Source organism: Anolis carolinensis, unplaced genomic scaffold, assembly GCF_035594765.1.
Source record: "Anolis carolinensis isolate JA03-04 unplaced genomic scaffold, rAnoCar3.1.pri scaffold_11, whole genome shotgun sequence".
Taxonomy (NCBI): domain Eukaryota; kingdom Metazoa; phylum Chordata; class Lepidosauria; order Squamata; family Dactyloidae; genus Anolis; species Anolis carolinensis.
This window is the reverse complement of record NW_026943822.1, coordinates 5,346,655-5,369,230: the sequence shown is the minus strand read 5'-3', so window position 1 is coordinate 5,369,230 and position 22,576 is coordinate 5,346,655. Positions and strand designations below refer to the sequence as shown.

The following is a 22,576-nucleotide window of genomic DNA, read 5'->3' as shown; positions in this document are numbered from 1 at the left end:
CCAAGTTCATAAATACGTGTTTTGATTAATTTATTTGCAGTATTTATATTCTGCCCTTCTTTCTCACCCTGAAGGGGACTCAGGGCGGATCACATTATATACATATAGGGCAAACATTCAATGCCAATGTACACATAGAACCGAGACAGAGACAGACGCAGAGGCAATTTAACCTTCTCCTGAGGGGATGTTTGATTCTGGCCACAGGGGGGAGCAGCTGCTTCATCATCCACTGTGATGGCACTTCCTCATTCCAACGTCGTAAATTAGTTAAATTTGTCTCCCCACTTTATAAGTGGTACCTTATTTCCTACTTGATAGATGCAACTATCTTTCAGGTTGCTAGGTCAGCAACGAGCAGGGGCTATTTTTTAATTTTTTAATTGACGGATGCTCACCCCGCCACGGGCTGGCCTCGAACTCATGACCTCATGGTCAGAGTGATTTATTGCAGCAGGCTGTTCACCAGCCTGCGCCACAACCCGGCCCCAATGTTGCACCATTTGGATCCATGTGAATCTGGGAGGATAATAGGTCTGACTTACCTACTGACTCAGAAGTACAAGATTAGATAAATTAGCAGAAAAAACTTCTCTCTCCCCTATTCCAGAGCCAATCACACAAGTTATGGCAGGATTATACTTTGGCTGGTACTTTCGCACTTTTTGCACAATGTGATGTTTCTCCTGTTGCTTCTTTGCTATAGCTATTAGGGTCCACGAGGGCAATACTAAGTGGAGTATCTTACATTCCCCCAGGCAGGAAGCAGCCAAGCAATTGAAACATTTATACCACATATTTTCCACATTGTGTGTATGTGTATGTATATATAAGATACACACACACACATACAAACACATATGCAGGGACCATATGTGCTGTGTGTGTGTTCTATTCACCTCTACCTTCTACCTTTTATCAGGGCCAGCCAGAGATATTTTTAAATGTTAAGCGGGGGTGCTAAAAAGCGCCCCCGCCACCGGCCCCGCCTCCCACGCCCTGGCCCCGCCCAGCATGCCCTGGCCCCGCCCAGCATGCCCTGGCCCCGCCTCCCACGCTGCGTGGGAGGCGGGGCCAGGGCGAATAGTGCTGGGGGCGGGGCCAGAGTTGGCCCCGCCCCCCGTCCAGCGTGCCCTGGCCGCGACCAGGAAGTAAGGGCAAAATGGCCTATCTGTGCTGTGCGTATGCGCACAGCACAGATAGGCCATTTGGCCCTTAGTCTACAAACTAAGGGCAAAAAGGCCTATCTGGCTGTGCGCATGCGCACAGCACAGATAGCCCATTTGGCCCTTAGTCTACAAACTAAGGGCAAAAAGGCCTATCTGGCTGTGCGCATGCGCACAGCACAGATAGCCCATTTTGCCCTTAGTCAAGAAACTAAGGGCAAAATGGCTTATCTGGCTGTGCGCATGCGCACAGCACAGATAGGCCATTTTGCCCTTAGTCAACAAACTAAGGGCAAAATGGCTTATCTGGCTGTGCGCATGCGCACAGCACAGATAGGCCATTTTGCCCTTAGTTTGTAGACTAAGGGCAAAATGGCCTATCTGTTTTTAGCGGTTTGGCGTGGGTGCGGGGATTGAAGCCCCGCGCCAACACTGGAGGCGTCGGTGGCGCTACGGGCGCTGTCGACGCCTCGACAGCGCCCCTAGCGGCCAGCGCCCGAGGCGGCCGCGTCAGCGGCCTCTTATAATCAACCGGCCCTGCCTTTTATTTTTCAGTGATTGGTTTGTGGGGGGGGGGGGGCGCCAAAAATACTGCTTGCTTACACTTGAAAATTTCCTAGGGCTGGCCCTGCACCTCAACATCTTTAAACTTACTCGCCCAACAGTACTCACATCAACACCATCACTGTAAACAGCTTGCATTCTCTGATGAATCTCCTTTGGGGCGACACTCGTAGTTTGCTTGCAAGAAGGTCATGGGGGACGTTGTCGAAGGCCTTACTGAAATCAAGATCTGCTCCATCTGTTGTCGAGCAAATTTAGGGTTCATCCCTGGAGCAGGGACGAACCGATGCCCTCTGACCGCAGGATTCGATCCTGGCCATTGGGGGCACTGCGAATTAAAACCCTATTTCCCACAATAATCTCACCCAAATCTTGAAGAGAGAGAACCGAGTTGTCTTTATTTCGAGTCAGCTGACGCGGATGTCAAGACGCAATCATTCGCAGTGATGACATGTCACATAATACAGTGCAGCAATTTTTATAAGCAAAAAGACAGGCAGAGCAATTCAAATCTCCCTCCCCGCCTTTCCCCACCCAGTTCCACTCTGATTGGCTCTTTGACTGGGTGGCTCAAAATCCCCCCAATCAGATGGCTTCCTACAGACTACCAATCAGGGACAAGGGGCGGGCTGAGCAGCGATTAATGGACAGCCAAGCAGATTATGAAAAGGATGGATGAGTCAATATGTCCAATCTACATATATGTCTGACACGCTGGTCTGGTTTATTGACAAAGGGAGAGCTGTTTCCTGAATAATTGTGTGGATGAAGGGTGGGCCATTTTTCCTTCTGATGGCCTGCTCCGAACTCAGAATGGGGAACAGCCCGAATAATTTTCCATGCAAGAGTAGGTGATAATCTCCTCTGGGCAGGGTACTCCAGCCCATGGGGGGGGGGGGGCTGCCTGCACGTAGCTGAGTCAAACCTCAGTCACTCTATTTTTCATATATGAGGCATTTTGGGAAGGGAGACATATAGGAATACATTCATAGAATCAGAAATCATATTGCCCACTCCCAGCCCCCCAAAGGTCCAGAGTTCATAAAGTTTCATAGGAAAATCCAGGATCCAAGGGAAAAGATTGTAAAGCATGTGGTTTAAAACTGGCTTTTTTCCTTTGCTAACTCCTTTGTCTGGGTAAACAAAAGGGAGTGCTTTTGTCACTGGTTAAGGAAAGTGTCAGAACCCTGCTACTAGAGCCTGGATGTGGCTCTGAGTTTCAGGGTCACTGACATTGATAAGACACCTGCGTCCCAGGACTCGGAGGAGAAACGGCTGATGGACTTGGCGGGGAATTTGCGCGGGGTTTTACTGAGCGGGAAGAGACTGTTCAAATGAGGGGGAGGGTATATAAAGGAGGGTTGGCCGGAGCCTCCCATTCTTGGCTTTTCTGATGTTCATGTTTCCTACAGTAAAAGTTCCTGGTGATACCACAGAGAGTCTCGTGTGTTCATTCAGGAGCGGCTGTGGTGAGCTGACACTAAGCCAAGAAAACGGACACCATCCCGCTGTAGCGGTGAGGTGTAACATGCAAGTGGAGGATGAAGAGCTCTTGGGCGCCGGAGGAGGAAGGTCGGAAAGGGCCACTCCCGAGACGGACGCTGAGTTCCACCAGCTGGCGGCCCTGGCGTCATCCACCGCTTATGCCCAGCCAAATGGGGTAACCCAGAGGCGCGGAGTGGTGCGGGGAGATAGCACCGGAGGAGAGGAAGGTTCACCTTCCCCAGGCCCGCAAAAGATGGTGTTTCTGGAGGAGAGGATGTCGGCGATGGAGACCACCCTGGCAGTGATGTCGAGGGCGATGGAGCGCCTGGCGGTTTTGGCGGAGCCGGAGCGAGGAAGGGAACTCCGGGCTAGCTCAATGTGGGACGTGAGCATGGGAAGCAGCCAGGGCTTTGCAGACCTCCCAGCACCGAAGGGAAGGGAAATGCGAAAGGAGCCCGGTGCCCGGCCCAAGATCCAAACGAGCCTGACGCGGGTGGAGGAGAGTGACGACGAAGGGGAAAAGCCTCCGAGAATCCCGGCTACGCTCCCAACTGAGACCCTGGTGCCCCTGGCGAATGCCGGGCGTGGCACAGGACAAAGGGAAGCAGCAGCGGGGCCCACTGGCCCGCAAGGGGGCTTGCGACGGGCGGAGAATTGGGGATTGCCACCACAGGGACCCCTACCGAGACGAGAGGAACTAAGGATCGAGTTTGGGGGAGAGTCCTCCGAACTGGATTTTTTCCTGACCACGGTGAGGGGCTATATGGAGGACAATGCCCACACTTTTAGAACGGAATCCAGCCGGGTACGGGCCATTGGTGCAGTGTTGAAGAGGGGAGCGGCCAGCTGGTACGTTCAACTACACGCGCGGCGCGACCCATGTCTGGGGTCACTCCGACGCTTTATGGGGGCCCTGGAGACCCGTTTCCGAGATCCACTGGAGCAGATCCGGGCGAGGGAGGAGTTGAAGACCGTCTCCCAGGGGCAGAGGTCGGTATCTGAGTATGCGGAGGAGTTCCAATGCCTCGCTGAAAAGGTGCCGGAATGGTCTGCAGTGACAAAGATAGAACTCTTCAAAGAGGGGCTCAGGCGGGAGATCCTCTCCTGGGCGGTGCATCGTGATGAGCCTGACACACTGCGCGGATGGATTCAGCTGGCGGGGCGCATCGAGACATCGCTGGCCCAGGCGAGGAGGCACCGAGGAGGGCTACAGCAGCGGCCGCAGATGAAAGAGGGGAGCCGGAAGGAGGGATCAACCCCAGCCGGGAGGAGAACGGAGCCGACAGGGAACGTGAGCACCAGCAGGAGGGGCTGCTTCGTGTGCGGCCGTTTGGGCCACAGGGCTGCCGAGTGCTGGCAGAGAAAAGGGGAAGGCGGAGGCCCGCCCAAACCAAGAGCCGTGGCAGGGAAACGCGCCGAGGAAGAACCACCGATGAGGCACCACTCGGGGGGGTTGGTAAGTCAGGACAAAGCCATGATAGTGGTCCCCATTCAGCTGGAAAGTGGCAGCAAACAAGCAACCTGCAAAGCATTTGTGGATTGTGGATGTTCCAGGAACATCATCTCCCCTGAATTAGCCGAGGGATTGGGATGCGAAAGAACGAACCTAGAATCCCCAATAGCTTTTTCGCAGTTGGACGGATCCACAGCATCGGGATCATTAGCTAAGTACAGTGCCGAAGATGTAAAGTGTAAGATAGGGAGTTGGGAAGGAAAGGTGTCATTTGTGATATCACAAATAGCCAGCTATAATGTTATACTAGGCATGCCATGGCTGGGGCAGGCCAACCCGCAAATCAACTGGGAGGATAAGAGCATGATCTTCAGGATGAAGTTGGAAGGAGGGAGCCAGGAAGTGGAAAGGGAGCCGGGGAAAAGGGGGGAGGAAGACTCTATCAGGATAGCAGAACTGGCAGATAAATTACCCCCAGAGTATCGGGATTTTGTGGACGTATTTGATGAGAAGGAAGCAGACAGTTTCCCACCGAAGCGGAGAGTTGAAGTGAAGATAGAGCTAGTCCCAGGAGCAGAGCTTCCTAAGGCAAAAATATACCCAATGTCGGCTAGGGAAAAGGAGGAACTGAGAAAATACATTGATAAAAACCTGGCGAGGGGTTTCATAGAGCCTTCAAATTCCCCTCTAGGGGCGCCTGTGTTGTTCAGGCGCAAAAAGGACCAAACGCTGAGGCTCTGCATTGACTACAGGGGACTGAATGCAATCAGTTCTGGAAATAAATACCCCCTACCTTTAGTGAAGGACTTGATCGCCCAGTTATCGGAGGGACAGATATTCACTAAATTGGACTTAATTGAAGCGTACCATAAATTGCAGATTAAACCAGAGGACAGGTGGAAGACGGCCTTCTCCTGTGCATTCGGATTATTCAATTATCGTGTGCTCCCTTTCGGTTTGTGCGGCGGAGGCGCCGCGTTCATGCAATTAATCAACGAAGTGTTGCATCCATTGTTGTACAAGGGAGTCTTTGTTTTTTTAGATGACATATTGTTAGTATCTCGGACTAAGGAGCAACACATAGAACTAGTCAGGGAAGTCCTGCAAAAGTTGAGAGAAGCAAAACTGTATGCGAAGCTTGCCAAGTGCGAGTTCAATAAAGACCAGATAGACTTTCTGGGGTATAGGATTTCCTCCCAGGGAGTGGCGATGGACCCTGCGAAGGTAGAAGACGTGAGGGGGTGGGAAGCCCCCAAAACACGGAAGCAGCTGCAATCCTTCCTAGGGTTCGCAAACTTCTATAGAACATTTATCAAGGACTTTGCGCGCCTCACTTTGCCATTAACGGATTTGTTAAAGACTAAAGGTAGGGGAGAAACAGCCAAAGTGAAGGCCCCAGGGGCCAAACTGACCTGGACAATAGAATGCCAGGAAGCTTTCGAAGCCCTTAAAAAGCGTTTTACTGAGGAGCCTGTCCTACAGCACCCTGATATGTCTAAAGCCTTTGTATTACATTGCGATGCGTCAGACCGGGCATATGGGGCAGTTCTGCTGCAGAAAGACGAGGGGGGGAACCTGAAGCCATGTGGCTATCTGTCAAAAAAGTTTAGCGATACAGAAAAAAACTGGCCGATTTGGGAGAGAGAAGCCTTAGCGATTCTAAAAGCACTAGAGTGCTGGAGACACTTTCTGGAAGGAAGTGGAACACCGTTTGAGGTGTGGACTGACCATAGAAATTTACAGTATCTAAGATCCCCTCGTAAACTATCAGCGAAGCAAATTAGATGGGCCCAATATTTCAGCCGTTTTGATTTCAGACTCAGATTCTTCCAGGGGAAACATAATATACTCGCTGACGCTCTCTCTCGGATGCCTCAGCACGGGGGAGGAATTCAGGAATCTGAAGGGAGTATTTTTCTTGATAAGCAATGGGGCCTGGCAGTACTAACTCGAGCACAAGCAGCCAAAGAAAACAAACGTACTGCCATTTCCACGGGGGGAGGAGAAATATGGGAGGAAGAGTTGAAGCGAGCGTATGGAATGGACAAATGGTTACAAACAAACAAAGAAAAGGGAGAATTGTGTGGGGATTTGGTGTTTGTAAATAAGAAATTGTATATTCCTGAATGTTTAAGACGAGAAATGTTAAGGAAGTACCATGATAACAAGGGTGCGGGTCATCTAGGCCCCACCAGGACTATTAAACTGTTGGCCAAACAATGCTGGTGGCCCGGAATGAGGAAAGACGCCAGGGGATACGTCACGCAGTGTGAATTATGTGCAGAGGGAAAAACACCACCGGGGAAGCCCCAGGGGCTATTGCAGAAGGTGGTGGAGCCCATGAGGCCATGGGAATGCGTAGCCATGGATTTTGTAGGCGAACTACCCCCCAGCAGAGGCCACAGATACATTTGGACAATATTGGACCTATTCTCAAAACAGGCACACTTTGTGGCTCTGCCAAAACTCCCTTCAGCTGAAAAACTTGCTGATTTGTATGTGAAGCATGTATATCGCCTACATGGGTGTCCCGACAAGATAATTAGTGACCGGGGAGTCCAGTTTACTGCAAAATTTTGGGGAAAATTCTTACAGCTGTTAGGAGCAGAAAGGAACCTGAGCTCGGCCTTTCATCCCGCGACCAACGGGGGGGTCGAACGTACCCAACAGACACTGTGCCAATTCTTAAGGATGTACACCAATTATAGACAGGATGATTGGGCGGACCTTCTTCCGTTTGCTGAGATGGCTTTTAACGGGGCCGTACATTCGGCCACAGGTCGTGCCCCATTCGAAATAGTATACGGACAGGAGGTGGCACCTTTCCCCAGGCTACCCGAGTGGAAGGAAGGGGAGGGCCAGACCGACGAGGAATGGCCGGCCAAAATCAAGCAAGGGTGGCAAACCGTGGTAGAGGCATTGCGGGAAACACAAAAGAAGTACAAGCTCTTTGCGGATCGTAGGCGCCGAGAGGGGGACAAATTGGGCGAAGGAGATCTGGTTTGGCTGAGCACAAAAAACCTGAAATTGGGGTTCCCATCCAAGAAATTGGCTCCACGCTATATAGGGCCATTCAGGGTAGCAAAAAGAATAAACGAAGTGACCTATGAGCTGAGGCTACCAAAGGACCTAGGAAAGGTACACCCGGTATTCCATTGCAGCCTGTTAAAAAAGTATAAAGGAACTCTGGACAGCGGAGAACAATAGTTGTGTTTAATCTTTTCCTTCCAGGACGAAGGGGAGGAGGACGCCATGTCAGAACCCTGCTACTAGAGCCTGGATGTGGCTCTGAGTTTCAGGGTCACTGACATTGATAAGACACCTGCGTCCCAGGACTCGGAGGAGAAACGGCTGATGGACTTGGCGGGGAATTTGCGCGGGGTTTTACTGAGCGGGAAGAGACTGTTCAAATGAGGGGGAGGGTATATAAAGGAGGGTTGGCCGGAGCCTCCCATTCTTGGCTTTTCTGATGTTCATGTTTCCTACAGTAAAAGTTCCTGGTGATACCACAGAGAGTCTCGTGTGTTCATTCAGGAGCGGCTGTGGTGAGCTGACAGAAAGGATAAAGGAAGTTGTTATCTCTTGCCTAAGGCTAAAAGATCAAACACCTTTTGTGCACTGATTTTTAGCAAACCACAGTAAACTCCAGTGAAAAAATCTCAATCACCTTCTGCTATAAATATATGAAATATAGGACATAAAGTCTTGATTTTTGAACTATCTTTTACAAATCCTGGGGGGGGGGGGGGGGTCACCTCGATCACACATCCAGAGCATGCAATCCCTGCTTCTACCAAGTTTGTAACTATCGAAAAAAGACATAAGATGAGCCTGGCATGACTTCTTTTTGAGAAATCCATGTTGACTTTTAGTAATCACAGTGATTGCAGGCTGCCTCCTTCATGATCTGCTCCAGAATCTTTCCCGGTGTTGATGGTTGACTGGACAGTATTATGTCTAGTGTTTAAAATCTAACTGCTCTCTGGATGACCAGCCATAAAGAGCACGGATTAAGAAAACAGGCTATCCTTCTTGCTCTAACAGCTCGTCCACACCAGCAATGCTTACAATTGAAACCGATTCATTGTGATCCCATTCCCAGAGTTGCTTACTGACTTCTGATTTCATTATGTCATCCAAGTTGCGAAATGGTTATTAAAGGTATCACAGGTAAGATTAGGTTTGGGAGGAATTAGACCTCTCACCATCCTGAATAGCTCAGCTAGGCCTGGGCTGTGGCGCAGGCGGGAGAGCAAGCCAGCTGCAACCAGCTGCAAGGAATCACTCTGACCAGGAGGTCATGAGTTCGAGGCCCGCTCAGAGCCTATGTTTGTCTTGTATTTGTTCTATGTCAAAAGGCATTTAATGTTTGCCCATATGTGTAATGTGATCCGCCCTGAGTCCCCTTCGGGGTGAGAAGGGCGGAATATAAATGCTGTAAATAAATAAATAATAAATAGATGCAAATTTGCAGGTCTAAGCGCCAAAAAGAAAGCTCTTATTTATATCATGTCTTGTCACATAGAAGCTGAGTTTCCCACCATCTGTGCTCGAGTTGTCATCCACCAGGCATCAGATAGAGGCAAAGAGTCTCTATCAGTCAGTAGTTTTTTCTTATAGGACTGAAGTAAGTGAAGACGAAAAGGATGCATCATATTAAACACAAGGATGTTGCCAAGAGCTACAGCTACCTGTTGTGCATTTTGAAAGCTTTAGTTATGAAGGGGTAGGTTATAATGAACCATTCAAACCTGGCTTCTTTTCCTCTTCCAGTTGTTAATTATTTTATTTACTTTGGTCTGCAGAAGAACTGTGGCATTCACCCGCCAAGAAATTCCCATGGGCTAATTTGGGTACAGCATTTAATAGAACTGAAAGAGTAATAAAACTGTATTAACATTGCAGGCATGCATCTCATTTCTGAAATGATTCATAGACTTACGCCGGCTTCTCTCTCTCTCTCTTCTCTTCCTTTTTTCAGCTGAATTCATGCATTGTTATTAATGTGCCAGTGTGATGCCATCTTGCTAAGACTATGCTTGGAAAACGGTGTGTTGTTTTCACCAATTTTGAGAAAGTCACGTGGAAATGAAAGGAAAACAGCTGTGGCGCAGCTGGCTAGTAACCAGCTGCAATAAATCACTACTGACCGAGAGGTCATGAGTTCGAAGCCCGGGTCGGGTTAAGTCCCCGACCATTAAATAGCCTGGCTTGCTGTTGACCTATGCAGCCCCGAAAGACAGTTGCATCTGTCAATTAGGGAAATTTAGGTACGCTTTATGCGGGAGACTAATTTAACTAATTTACAACATCATAAAACTGCCAACAAAACACGAGGAATGGAATGAGGAAGTACAGCCACTAGTGGACGGTGAAGCAACAGCTCCCCCTGTGGCCAGAATCGTGAAGCTGGAAAAAAATGTTAAAAAATGCCTCTGAGTCTGTCTATATATGTTGTTTGTCTGTTGGCATTGAATGTTTGCCATATATGTGTTCATTGTAATCCGCCCTGAGTCCCCTTCGGGGTGAGAAGGGCGGAATATAAATACTGTAAATAAACAAATAAATAAATAACAACGAACCCCATCTAAAAAGATTATAATAGGATAGCATTATTTATTGGAAAAATGAGCTGTTGAAGCCTTTGTAATTCTGCTTTCCAAAGGAAGCATAACTTTGGAAGAGTTGCCATTGAAACCTCTTTGTGTCTGTTATGTGCCTTCACATAACAGACACAAAGAAATGTTATTTTTTTTGACTCAGAGTAACCCTAAAGTGAATTTGCCTTGGAATTTCCTAGGCAAGATTTGTTCAGGCTGGGGTGCCATTGGCTTCCCCTGGAAGAATGTAACTTGCCCAAAATCACCCACTGGGTTTCCATGGCCAAGTAGGATTTAAAGTCTATTTTAATGGAGTTCTAAAACCCACCCCGAGTTGCTCTCTCATTGACGGTAGCACTTAATCAACAACCTCATGTTACAATATTCACTCGTTGCACTTTGCCCAGTTTGTTTTTACCCCTCTACTTGGGTTCCAAATCCATGTTTTAGTATGATTATCATTTTGTACTTTTACTATGTTTAGAGTGTTGAATTTTAATATCTGTGTCCATATTTTTTGATGTTATTTTATTTTGGTTTGTTGTTTTTATCTGGGCTTGGCCCCATGTAAGCTGCCCTGAGTCCCTTCGGGGCGATGGAGGTGGGGTATAAAAATAAAGTATTATTATTATTATTATTATTATTATTATTATTATTATTATTATTATTATTATTAACACAATGACATTGTATGACACAGCAAACCAGATAGATATGCTAGATTTCGTATCACAAAATCACAAGTCAAACACTTCCCAAGTGTCTAGGACTGTGTGATATTATTATTATTGTTATTACTGACACAATGACATTGTATGACACAACAAACAAGATAGATATGCTGGATTTCGTATCACAAAATCACAAGTCAAACACTTCCCAAGTGTCTAGAACTGTGTGATATTATTATTATTATTATTATTATTATTATTATTATTATTATTATTATTATTGGCACAATGACATTGTATGACACAGCAAACAAGATAGATATGCTGGAATTCGTATCACAAAATCACAAGTTGAACACTTCCCAAGTGTCTAAGACTGTGTGATGTATTTTCGGATGATGCACGCAGATCCCAGTAGGGTGGCCTTTTGCAGTTGGCAGATCGTGATTTTGTCAATGTCTATTGTTTCCAAATGCCGGCTGAGATCTTTTGGCACGGCACCCAATGTGCCGATCACCACCGGGACCACCTGCACTGGTTTCTGCCAGAGTCTTTGAAGTTCAATCTTGAGGTCCTGATAGTGGCTGAGTTTTTCCTGTTGTTTTTCATCAATACGACTGTCACCTGGTATGGCAACATCAATAATCCAAACCTTTTTCTTTTCCACAACCGTGATGTCTGGTGTGTTGTGTTCCAGAACTTTGTCAGTCTGGATTCGGAAGTCCCATAGTATCTTTGCGTGTTCATTTTCCATTACCTTTGCTGGTTTGTGATCCCACCAGTTCTTTGCTGCTGGGAGGTGGTACTTGAGGCATAAGTTCCAATGAATCATTTGGGCCACATAGTTGTGCCTCTGTTTGTAGTCTGTCTGTGCAATTTTCTTACAGCAGCTGAGGAGATGATCAATGGGTTCGTCGGTTTCCTTGCACAGTCTGCATTTTGGGTCATCAGCTGATTTTTTGATCTTGGCCTGAATTGCCTTTGTCCTGATGTCTTGCTCCTGGGCTGCAAGGATCAGGCCTTCTGTCTCCTTCTTCAGGGTCCCATTCGTGAGCCAGAGCCAGGTCTTATCAGCTTTTCCTTTAATTTTGTCAAGGAACTTCCCATGCAATGTTTTGTTGTGCCAGCTGTCAGCTCTAGTTTGTAGTGCGGTTTTCTTGTACTGGTTTTTTGTCTGCTGTGCTTTGAGGAGTTTCTGATTTTTGACTTCAATCAAAAGAGGTTCTTCACTTTGCTTTACATATTCTGCCAGGGCATGTTCTTCTTCTTTCACTGCTTGTTTTACTTGTAAGAGTCCTCTGCCCCCTGATCTTCTAGGCAGATATAGCCGGTCAACATCACTGCGGGGGTGCAGTGAATGATGAATGGTCATGAGTTTTCTTGTTTTTCTGTCCAAATTGTCCAGTTCCGCCTGTGTCCAATTTATAATGCCAGCAGTATATCTTATGACAGGTATGGCCCAGGTGTTTATGGCCTTGATGGTGTTGCCTCCATTGAGCTTGCTTTTGAGAATTTTTCTGACCCTTTGTGTGTATTCTTTGCTGATCACAGTTTTCACATGTTCATGCTTGATGTTGTCCAGCTGTAGTATGCCCAGATATTTATAGGCCTCTGGCTGGTGACACTTTATTGTTTGGCCATTAGGCATATTTATGCCCTCACTTTCAATGATGTTTCCCTTCTTCAATGCATTATTATTATTATTATTATTATTATTATTATTATTATTATTATTCTGGTCCAACACTTGAACCACTGCTCCGTGAGTCTCTTTTTTACAGAGAAAAAGTGGGATATTGACGATGACGATGATGATGATGATGATGATGATGATGATGATGATGATGATGATGATGGCTCTCTAGGGACCCACTTTGCCACAACAATGCTGCTATTACCTTCACCCATGCACCCACGGCTATCTCTCAGTGCAGTACCTATCTGGTGGATATACTCCCATCAGGCTTACTTTCTGAGATGTAGACACTCAATTAATCAATGAATATTCCATTAGTGTAATCACTGGCTGATCTATGAGTATGAGCTGTGAAAATTGATTTCTGGTGCAGTTCTCGTTGACAGAATAGCCAAGCAGGAACTGGTGTGAATGATCCCAAACTGGCTTTTGAAAAGTCCCGTGGGGCCCCCCACGCCCATCTCTTTCCTTGGAGAAAAGAAAGGTGGGAAGGTGTGATTTATGCTCATCCATTAATCATGACGGCCTCAATTCCTTGTCACTTTATGGATCCCAAGTGAGATATTAACGCTCGTAGTTTTATGACGCAAATTCTCAACCAGCCAATATCCTTGCAAGCCATGGGTAGCAGCTTGCCTTTCAGACAAGAGGTGGCCTTTGTTGTGACATGTCTAATAAAGATCTCAGCCAAGGAGTTTTTGTGTTTGTTTGCTCCTACCTTATATTGTTTCAATTTTTTCTGGACATGCCAAATCTTACAAAGGGAGAATGGAGAAGCTTTATTCAGACAGTCCCTTCTCTGTCTCTTGACTTTTATAATGGAGAATGATATGGTACTATTTTGCCTGGACAAATAAGATACATTTATCCCTGTAGACTTTACGGCCAGTGTTCACTGGAAACACTGCAAAACATAGCTAACGGTCACTAGAGAAACCAGCTTGTGTGTTGAAGTTCTTCAGACAAACACGTTCCATTTAATTCCAACGACATGATGAATACAAAAGCCAACACAGTATTGGGGGGAAAAAAACATTTGTGTGAACATACAGTAGGAATGGGCAACGTGCCCTTCTTCAGATATTGTCAGATTTGCAATTCCCGTCTGCACTAGCAAGCATAGTTAGAGTAAAGATTGCTGAGATTTGCAACCCAGCACCTCTTGAAGGATCCTGATTGTTCAAACTGACTTTGAATTGATTTATTTGTGGTTGGGATTAAGGACAAAAAGAATATTCCAAAATATTTTAAAAGTCTGAAAAAAACCTTTCCCTCCAAGTGTCAAGAAACCTTGATGAGCAGAATCCTAGACTTAGGAAGAATATTTGCAGCTCAGGACAGATTGTGAGCAAAATGCTTTGTTCTCAAAGTAACATTTTCTGCACATTAATTCTATAGTCTAGATCAGGGGTCCCCAAACTAAGGCCCGGGGGCCGGATGTGGCCCATTGAAGCATTTATCCGGCCCCCACGGCACAAGGGCAGAAGGGGGTTGGGCTAAATGGCCCAAGGGGTCTCTTCTTCTCTTACAACCATTATTATTATTATTATTATTATTATTATTATTATTATTATTATTATTATTATTAACATTGAGGCTGGGAGGCCATCTGTCAGGGTTGCTTTGCTTGTGCTTTGGGTGCACAAAGGCAGAAGGGGGTTGGACTCAATAGCCCAAGGGATCTCTTCCAACCCTCTTTATTATTATTATTATTATTATTATTATTATTATTATTATTATTATTATTATTAACATTGAGGCTGGGAGGCCATCTGTCAGGGTTGCTTTGCTTGTGCTTTGGGTGCACAAAGGCAGAAGGGGGTTGGACTCAATAGCCCAAGGGATCTCTTCCAACCCTCTTTATTATTATTATTATTATTATTATTATTATTATTATTATTATTATTAACATTGAGGCTGGGAGGCCATCTGTCAGGGTTGCTTTGCTTGTGCTTTGGGTGCACAAAGGCAGAAGGGGGTTGGACTCAATAGCCCAAGGGATCTCTTCCAACCCTCTTTATTATTATTATTATTATTATTATTATTATTATTATTATTATTAACATTGAGGCTGGGAGGCCATCTGTCAGGGTTGCTTTGCTTGTGCTTTGGGTGCACAAAGGCAGAAGGGGGTTGGACTCAATAGCCCAAGGGATCTCTTCCAACCCTCTTTATTATTATTATTATTATTATTATTATTATTATTATTATTATTATTAACATTGAGGCTGGGAGGCCATCTGTCAGGGTTGCTTTGCTTGTGCTTTGGGTGCACAAAGGCAGAAGGGGGCTGGACTCAGTGGCCCAAGGGCTCTCTTCCAACCCTCTTTGTTGTTATTATTATTGTTGTTGTTGTTGTTGTTGTTATTATAAACCTCAAGGCTGTATTTGTTCCCGTTTTGTTTTGTGAATGAAGCATGTGCAGAGTGCATAGCAATTTATTTATTTATTTACAACATTTATATCCCGCCCTTCTCACCCGAAGGGAGTCAGGGCGGCGTACAAATTGGCAACAATTCAATGCCTTCACATAATTAAAACAGCAATGAAAATCCAATAAAACAATTAAAACAATATAAAAATATAAAACATATGATTAAAATCCATTCCTCCAAAATCCTCGTGCTGTAGCCGTAAATCAGTCCAGGGTCGTCTTTACCATTTAATCTTCGAAAGCCTGGGCACATAGCCATGTTTTCGGGGCTTTTCTAAAACTCAGAAGTTCATAGTTTTTTTAAATAACTCTAGTCTGGCCCTCCAATGGTCTGAGGGACCATAGACTGGCCCCTTGTTTAAAAAGTTTGGTGACCCCTGGTCTAGATATATCCAAAAATAATGTCAGTTGATTTGGAATCTTGGAGGTCCCTCATTCATAGTGTTACCATAACTCAAATTCAGATTGCTGACAGACAGCAGCAGCAGCAACAACAATAACAACAACAACCACCACCACCACCACCACCACCACAATCTATTTGTTGGTCTGATAATCAGGCTGAGATTGCATCTCTTCCAAAAAGTAGTCCAAGGTAACCAGAATAGGTTAAAATGCATTCTGCCACTCATTTTGAAGTTGTAAACGAAAAATTAACAGCCCTTGCCAGGTAGTGTTCGATTTATTTTCCATTATTCCTGCTTTATTAACCTACCGCGTGGGTTGGGAGGATTAAAAGGACACTTACAGGTGATGTTTTGCCGCTGATGGCAGCTAATGCTCTTTATTGGGCTGGATATTATTTTTATGAAAAACCAAATGGATTTAGTGAAAAATAGAAGAATGAAAACATATAGAGATTTTTTTTAAAGGGAAGGAATAATAGCCTAAAGAGCCAGCTATTCTTTGACTCTATGTGTTGCGTTCAGTAATAGCTTTGGGAATGGAAGCGGGTGGGGAAAAAAAACCCATTGCAGGTAAGTGTGTTATTAGAAAGATTTCAAAGAGGGGGAAAATCATACAGTTCTCTATCCCGTAATCTTCCCTGACCATTTTTTTTTATTATTTCACAAGAGATTAAATTAAATGTTTTCTTTGGTAGCACAATGGCTTGTGTTGTAAGGAGTGATACTCTCGTCTTTATCGTCACCACTGGGTAGGTTGTGGTGCTCAGTGTGTGGCTCTGTATTCTTGTTTTTTGGAGTTGTAATTACGGTGCTCTTTCTCATTCATAAAAACAATGGAGCTATCCATTGGAAGGAACTCCTGCCTCCATCCAAAGTGCACCGCAAGCAGAAAACCAATCAAAGGGTAAAGGCAGAGGTAGTACTGTTAGAGCAGTTGCCACTGGATTTATAGTTGGTATCATAATGAATTAAAAAAAGAATTCAGAAAATGTTATTTTCAGACTACATCTACCAAACCTCGCTTTGGCAGCAGGAACGTAGACTAGAGTGGTAAGGGACTGCAAAGGTCATCTAGCCAAGTCTTATTTCTCTGGAGCAGCAGAAAGCAAGCTCAACCCATTGTGTGCATGATTTATTTTGTGTCAGGAGTGACTTAATTAATTAATAATAATAATAATAATAATAATAATAATAATAATAATACTTTATTTATATACCACCCTATCTCCCGGATGGGACTCAGGGCGGTTTACAGTCATAAAAGCAACACAAACATTACATAACAACATAATACACATTATTAAACAAAGTAAAATAATACAATTATAACAATAAATCACACTTACATGACCAGATCAAGGGGACGGGAACCATAAACCCAATATATTAAAATGTATCGCTTTTGGTGTGAGAGAATTGGCTGCCTGCAAAGACGTTGTCCAGGGACCTCCGGATGTTTTACCATCCTGTGGGAGGCTTCTCTCATATCTCCGCATGGGAAGCTAGGGCTGACAGACGGGAGCTCACTCACCCCCCAAATTCAAATTGCCAACCTTTTGGTCAACAGTCCTGCCAGCACAATGGGTTTAACCCATTGCGCAACCAGGGGCTCCGATGTGCATGATAGCTCTACATGTATTTCAATATGGTTGGAGTTTCACTTCTCAATCTTTGTTCCAAACTACCCTGTTTCCCCGAAAATAAGACATCCCCTAAAATAAGACCTAGTAGAGGTTTTGCTAAATTGATAAATGTAAGGCCTCCCCTGAAAGTAAGACCTAGCAAAGTTTTTGTTTGGAAGCATGCCCGCCAAACAGAACACCAGAGCATGCAGGATTGGTAAATGTATGTACCATAGAGTGTTGTACATGGAAATAGTGGTAGTAACAAGAAATTCTTGATAGGATTCACAATTTGTCTGGTTATGCTGATTTGTGGTGACAACTACTGTACAGCATATACCAAATGTTCATTTTTTGTTCATTTTTTTTTGTTTGGTTACCTTGGACTTCATTGAAAAATAAGACATCCCCTGAAAATAAGACCTAGTGCATCTTTGGGAGCAAAAATTAATATAAGACACTGTCTTATTTTCGGGGAAACACGGTAAGCATATCCAGTTCCCCAAGGTGTTCGTCATAAGGCTTGGCTTCCAGGCCTTCTAGCATTTTTTCAATATCCGTCCCTGGGCACATTCCATTTTATCAATATCCTTTTTGAACTGTGGTTCCCAGAAGTGAAGAAAGTATTCTAGGTGAGATTTGACTGGAATAGAGTGATGCTATTACCTTCCTGAATTTGGATGCTATACTCCAGTTGATGGCTTTTTTGGCTGCTACATCACACATTGACTCATTTTTTATTTTGTGGTTGACTAAGACCCCAAACTCCTTTTTGCATATACTGTTGCTAAGCCAACTGTTGCCCATCCGACATTTGCACGCTTTGTTTTTCCTGCCTGGTCATAATATTTTGCATTTATCCTTGTTACAATTTATTTCGTTAGTTTTGTTAGCCCCATTCTCCAGTCTTTAATATCACTTTGGACTCTCCCATCCCCTTTTTCTAGATAACAATATATGGCAGATCCCGTTCCATGATGCAGGGGGACTTCTTGTCTACACCTATCATCTATATATATAAAAGGGTAATGAAATTTCGCCCTAGGACAAAACAACAAAACTACACATCCCAGAAACACTAAACTTGGCAGCACAACCCCTCATCCATGCCTCTGTGTTCATACAACAAAAAGAAAAGAAAAATAAAATCCTAATTAGAGGGAGAGGAATAATTGTTTTTATCCAATTGCTGCCAGTTAAAAGCAATTGCCCACTAAGCTCCGCCCACTTGGTCTCCTAGCAACTCACTCAGCCCAGGGGACAGGCAGAGTTAGGCCTCACTTAGGCCTCTTCCACTGCCTATAAAATACAGATTATCTGATTTTAACTGGATTATATGGCAGTGTAGACTCAAGGCCCTTCCACACAGCTATATAACCCATTTATAATGTAAGGTAAAACCTTTACCCTTTACCTTAACTACCACCAATTCCTCAATACTTTATTTCCCATACTTCGCCACAGCAACGTGTGGCCGGGCACAGCTAATAAATCATAAATCTCAGATATCCTAGAAAATGGGGGATAGTGGTAAGAAGATGATAAAAAATAGTCTTCCAGCAGATGGTTTCTTGGTCACCCTTGAAAAGAAACAATCCTGTTTCTTTAGGTATAGGTAACCTCTGTTGATGTAGCTCAGAATGGTGTGAGTTCAGAAGCACATAAGCAAAGCATGAGCTGTAAAAAGAGTGATCCCTTTTCAGTCCTAGAAACCCATCAGAAGAGCATCTCAGTGTATTTGTTTCAGCTCTAATTTTGAATGTGGGTCCAGAGAGGTTCTCATCCTCCTGACAATGCCAGTTCATCTTACATGTGCGTATATGTGTATGCATTAGTGTTGTGCTGTTCATTTTGTGTAATTTCATTTGTGTCTCCTGATTTTCGTATTTGTTCCCGCTAATGAAAATTGGGTGCATATACAAACAGAATTTTCATCTGACTTACAAAAAAAACTGAAATTTTTCAGACAATTGGTGGCAATGGGGGTGGGTTTTTGAGGTTCACCCCCCACCCTGGCTCAGTTTTTGGACTAGAGGGGTGAAAATCGCAACACACAGAGGGCATTTTGACCCCTTTTAGCCCACCAACTTTTAAAACATTTGGGTCTTCCCCAGAGTGTTGTTGTTGTTGTTGTTGTTGTTAACACCCATTGAAACACATCAGATGTAATGGCGATGCACTCCTCTCTCAGACTCAGCTTAGGGTCCCAGAGTATCTATCGTTATTAATATTAATATTAAGACCCATTGGTACACATCAGATGTAATGAGGATGCACTCCTTTCTCAGACTCAGCTTAGGGACCCAGAGTAACTATCGTTATTAATATTAATATTATCATTAACACCCATTGGTATACATCAGATGTAATGGGGATGCACTCCTCTCTCAGACTCAGCTCAGGGTCCCAGAGTATCTATCGTTATTAATATTAATATTAAGACCCATTGGTACACATCAGATGTAATGGGGATGCACTCCTTTCTCAGACTCAGCTTAGGGACCCAGAATAACTATCGTTATTAATATTAATATTATTATTAACACCCATTGGTATACATCAGATGTAATGGGGATGCACTCCTCTCTCAGACTCAGCTTAGGGTCCCAGAGTAACTATTGTTATTATTGTTGTTGTTGTTGTTGTTGTTATTAACACCCATTGGTATACATCAGATGTAATGGGAAAGCAGACCTCTCTCAGACTCTCTTAGGGTCCCAGAGTAACTATTGTTGTTGTTGTTGTTGTTGTTGTTGTTGTTGTTGTTGTTATTAACACCCATTGGTATACATCAGATGTAATGGGAAAGCAGACCTCTCTCAGACTCAGCTTAGGGTATCAGAGTAACTATCTTTATTTATAATAATATTATTATTAACACCCATTGGTAAACATCAGCTGTAATGGGAAAGCAGCCCTCTCTCAGTACCTGCTTATTGTTACGGGGACGAAATGAAAGGGAAACGAAAGCAAGCACGATGACTGTGTGGCTTTCGTTTTTGTGTCGCCTCTCGTTTCCTACAAAAATGTCATCAATCATTTTGTGTAGATGAGCGGTCAAAATGAAATGATAGCACGAAGGAAATGAAGGATAAATTTTCGCACACATCTCTAGTATGCACACACACAGAATTCCATTACAAAATTGTATTGTTTTAACACAGTTGTTTGCTGGCTCATTTGTTCTACCACTGTCTGCTGAATTTGCTAACATATACTGTATGTGTACTGTGATGGAAGAACCTTTCTCAGTGAGATTAGAAGGGGTTCCCGCATTGAAATACCTGGTAAAAATATAATTGGAGAGCTAGGTTTATTTTTACATCAGGGTCTCTTGAGTGTTGCACCTCATGCCAAGGGATCTATGAGTTTTGCTTGACATTCTCACAATAATTCTGCCTATACCGAATGTGTTTATTGTTCTGCTCTTTTCATCTGGATACAAAGCAAGATGGATTTGGTTGTGTCTTACCCAGCACTTCGGTTTTGTTTTCCTTCTCAGAGGTGAAAGCTAGTGCTGTTTGAAGGCCAGCATACAATGGAGAAGCAAGCCTCAAAAAGGGATTTCGGGGATTCTGACATTCGGATGGCCTTCACTTCCCACTGTTGGAGAATCAGTGGAAAATCCACTATTAGTCTGATGTCTGCTGCCTCATTCATTAATGAGAACAGAGCAATGGTAAGCCCCACAGGGCATGCGGCAGCTATATATTTTCAGGAAACACATGCAGCTTTTCTGTTCTCATGAAAGGCTATTTATTACAAACTTACTTTTGATGGTGATGATGATGACATGTATTTTTGCCCACTTTTTCTCTTCCAGAGGAGACTCAGAGCAGCTAACACTAAACAACTATGACAATGTGTACATAATAATAATAATAATAATAATAATAATAATAATAATAATAATACTTTATTTTTATATCCCACTCCCATCTCCCCGAGGGGACTCAGGGCGGCTCACATGGGGACAAGCCTAGCATTATCATACTGGGCTGGAAGGCCCAGTGCAGGCACCGGGAAGCCCAGCGTGGGCGCCGGGAGGCCTAGCGCGGTCACCAGGAGGCCCAGCGTGGTTGCCAGGAGGCCCAGTGCGGCCGCCAGGAAGCCCAGTGTGGGCACCAGAAGGCCCAGTGCGGTCACCGGGAAGCCCTGTGTGGCTGCCGGGAAGACCAGCGTGGGCGCCGGGAGGCCTAGCGCGGTCACCAGGAGGCCCAGCGTGGTTGCCAGGAGGCCCAGCGTGGCCGCCAGGAAGCCCAGTGTGGGCACCAGAAGGCCCAGTGCGGTCACCGGGAGGCCCTGTGTGGCTGCCGGGAAGACCAGCGTGGGCGCCGGGAGGCCTAGCGCGGTCACCAGGAGGCCCAGCGTGGTTGCCAGGAGGCCCAGTGCGGCCGCCAGGAAGCCCAGTGTGGGCACCAGAAGGCCCAGTGCGGTCACCGGGAAGCCCTGTGTGGCTGCCGGGAAGACCAGCGTGGGCGCCGGGAGGCCTAGCGCGGTCACCAGGAGGCCCAGCGTGGTTGTCAGGAGGCCCAGTGCGGCCACCAGGAAGCCCAGTGTGGGCACCAGAAGGCCCAGTGCGGTCACCGGGAAGCCCTGTGTGGCTGCCGGGAAGACCAGCATGGGCGCCGGGAGGCCTAGCGCGGTCACCAGGAGGCCCAGCGTGGTTGCCAGGAGGCCCAGTGTGGCCGCCAGGAAGCCCAGTGTGGGCACCAGAAGGCCCAGTGCGGCCACCGGGAAGCCTTGTGTGGGTGCCGGGAAGCCCTGCGCGGCCGCCGGGAAGCCCAGCGCGGGCGCCGGGAGGCCTAGCGCGGTCACCAGGAGGCCCAGCATGGTTGCCAGGAGGCCCAGTGCAGCCACCGGGAAGCCCTGTGTGGCCGCCGGGAAGCCCTGCGCGGCCGCCGGGAAGCCCAGCGTGGGCACCGGGAGGCCTAGTGCGGTCACCAGGAGGCCTAGTGCGGTCACCAGGAGGCCCAGCGTGGTTGCCAGGAGGCCCAGTGCGGCCACCGGGAAGCCCTGTGTGGCCGCCGGGAAGCCCAGCGTGGGCGCCGGGAAGCCCAGCATGGGTGCCGGGAGGCCTAGCACGTCACCAGGAGGCCCAGCGTGGTTGCCAGGAGGCCCAGTGCGGCCACCGGGAAGCCCTGTGTGGCCGTCGGGAAGCCCAGCATGGGCGCCGGGAAGCCCAGCGTGGGTGCTGGGAGGCCTAGCACGGTCACCAGGAGGCCCAGCGTGGTTGCCAGGAGGCCCAGTGCGGCCGCCAGGAAGCCCAGTGCGGGCACCAGAAGGCCCAGTGCGGCCACCGGGAAGCCTTGCGCGGCCGCCGGGAAGCCCAGCGTGGGCGCCGGGAGGCCTAGCGCGGTCACCAGGAGGCCCAGCATGGTTGCCAGGAGGCCCAGTGCAGCCACCGGGAAGCCCTGTGTGGCCGCCGGGAAGCCCTGCGCGGCCGCCGGGAAGCCCAGTGTGGGCACCGGGAGGCCT

The 22,576-nt window shown here is 46.3% G+C and overlaps 1 protein-coding gene across 1 annotated transcript; it reads right to left on the bottom strand.

Annotated features, from left to right (window-relative positions):
• Positions 1-21,061: 21,061 nt before the first annotated feature.
• LOC134293972 (NADH-quinone oxidoreductase subunit 14-like) lies at positions 21,062-22,162 on the bottom strand. The gene has a single exon (XM_062963354.1). The coding sequence runs from the start codon at positions 22,160-22,162 to the stop codon at positions 21,062-21,064; it is 1,101 nt and encodes a 366-aa protein (XP_062819424.1).
• Between the last annotated feature and the right edge of the window lie 414 nt (positions 22,163-22,576).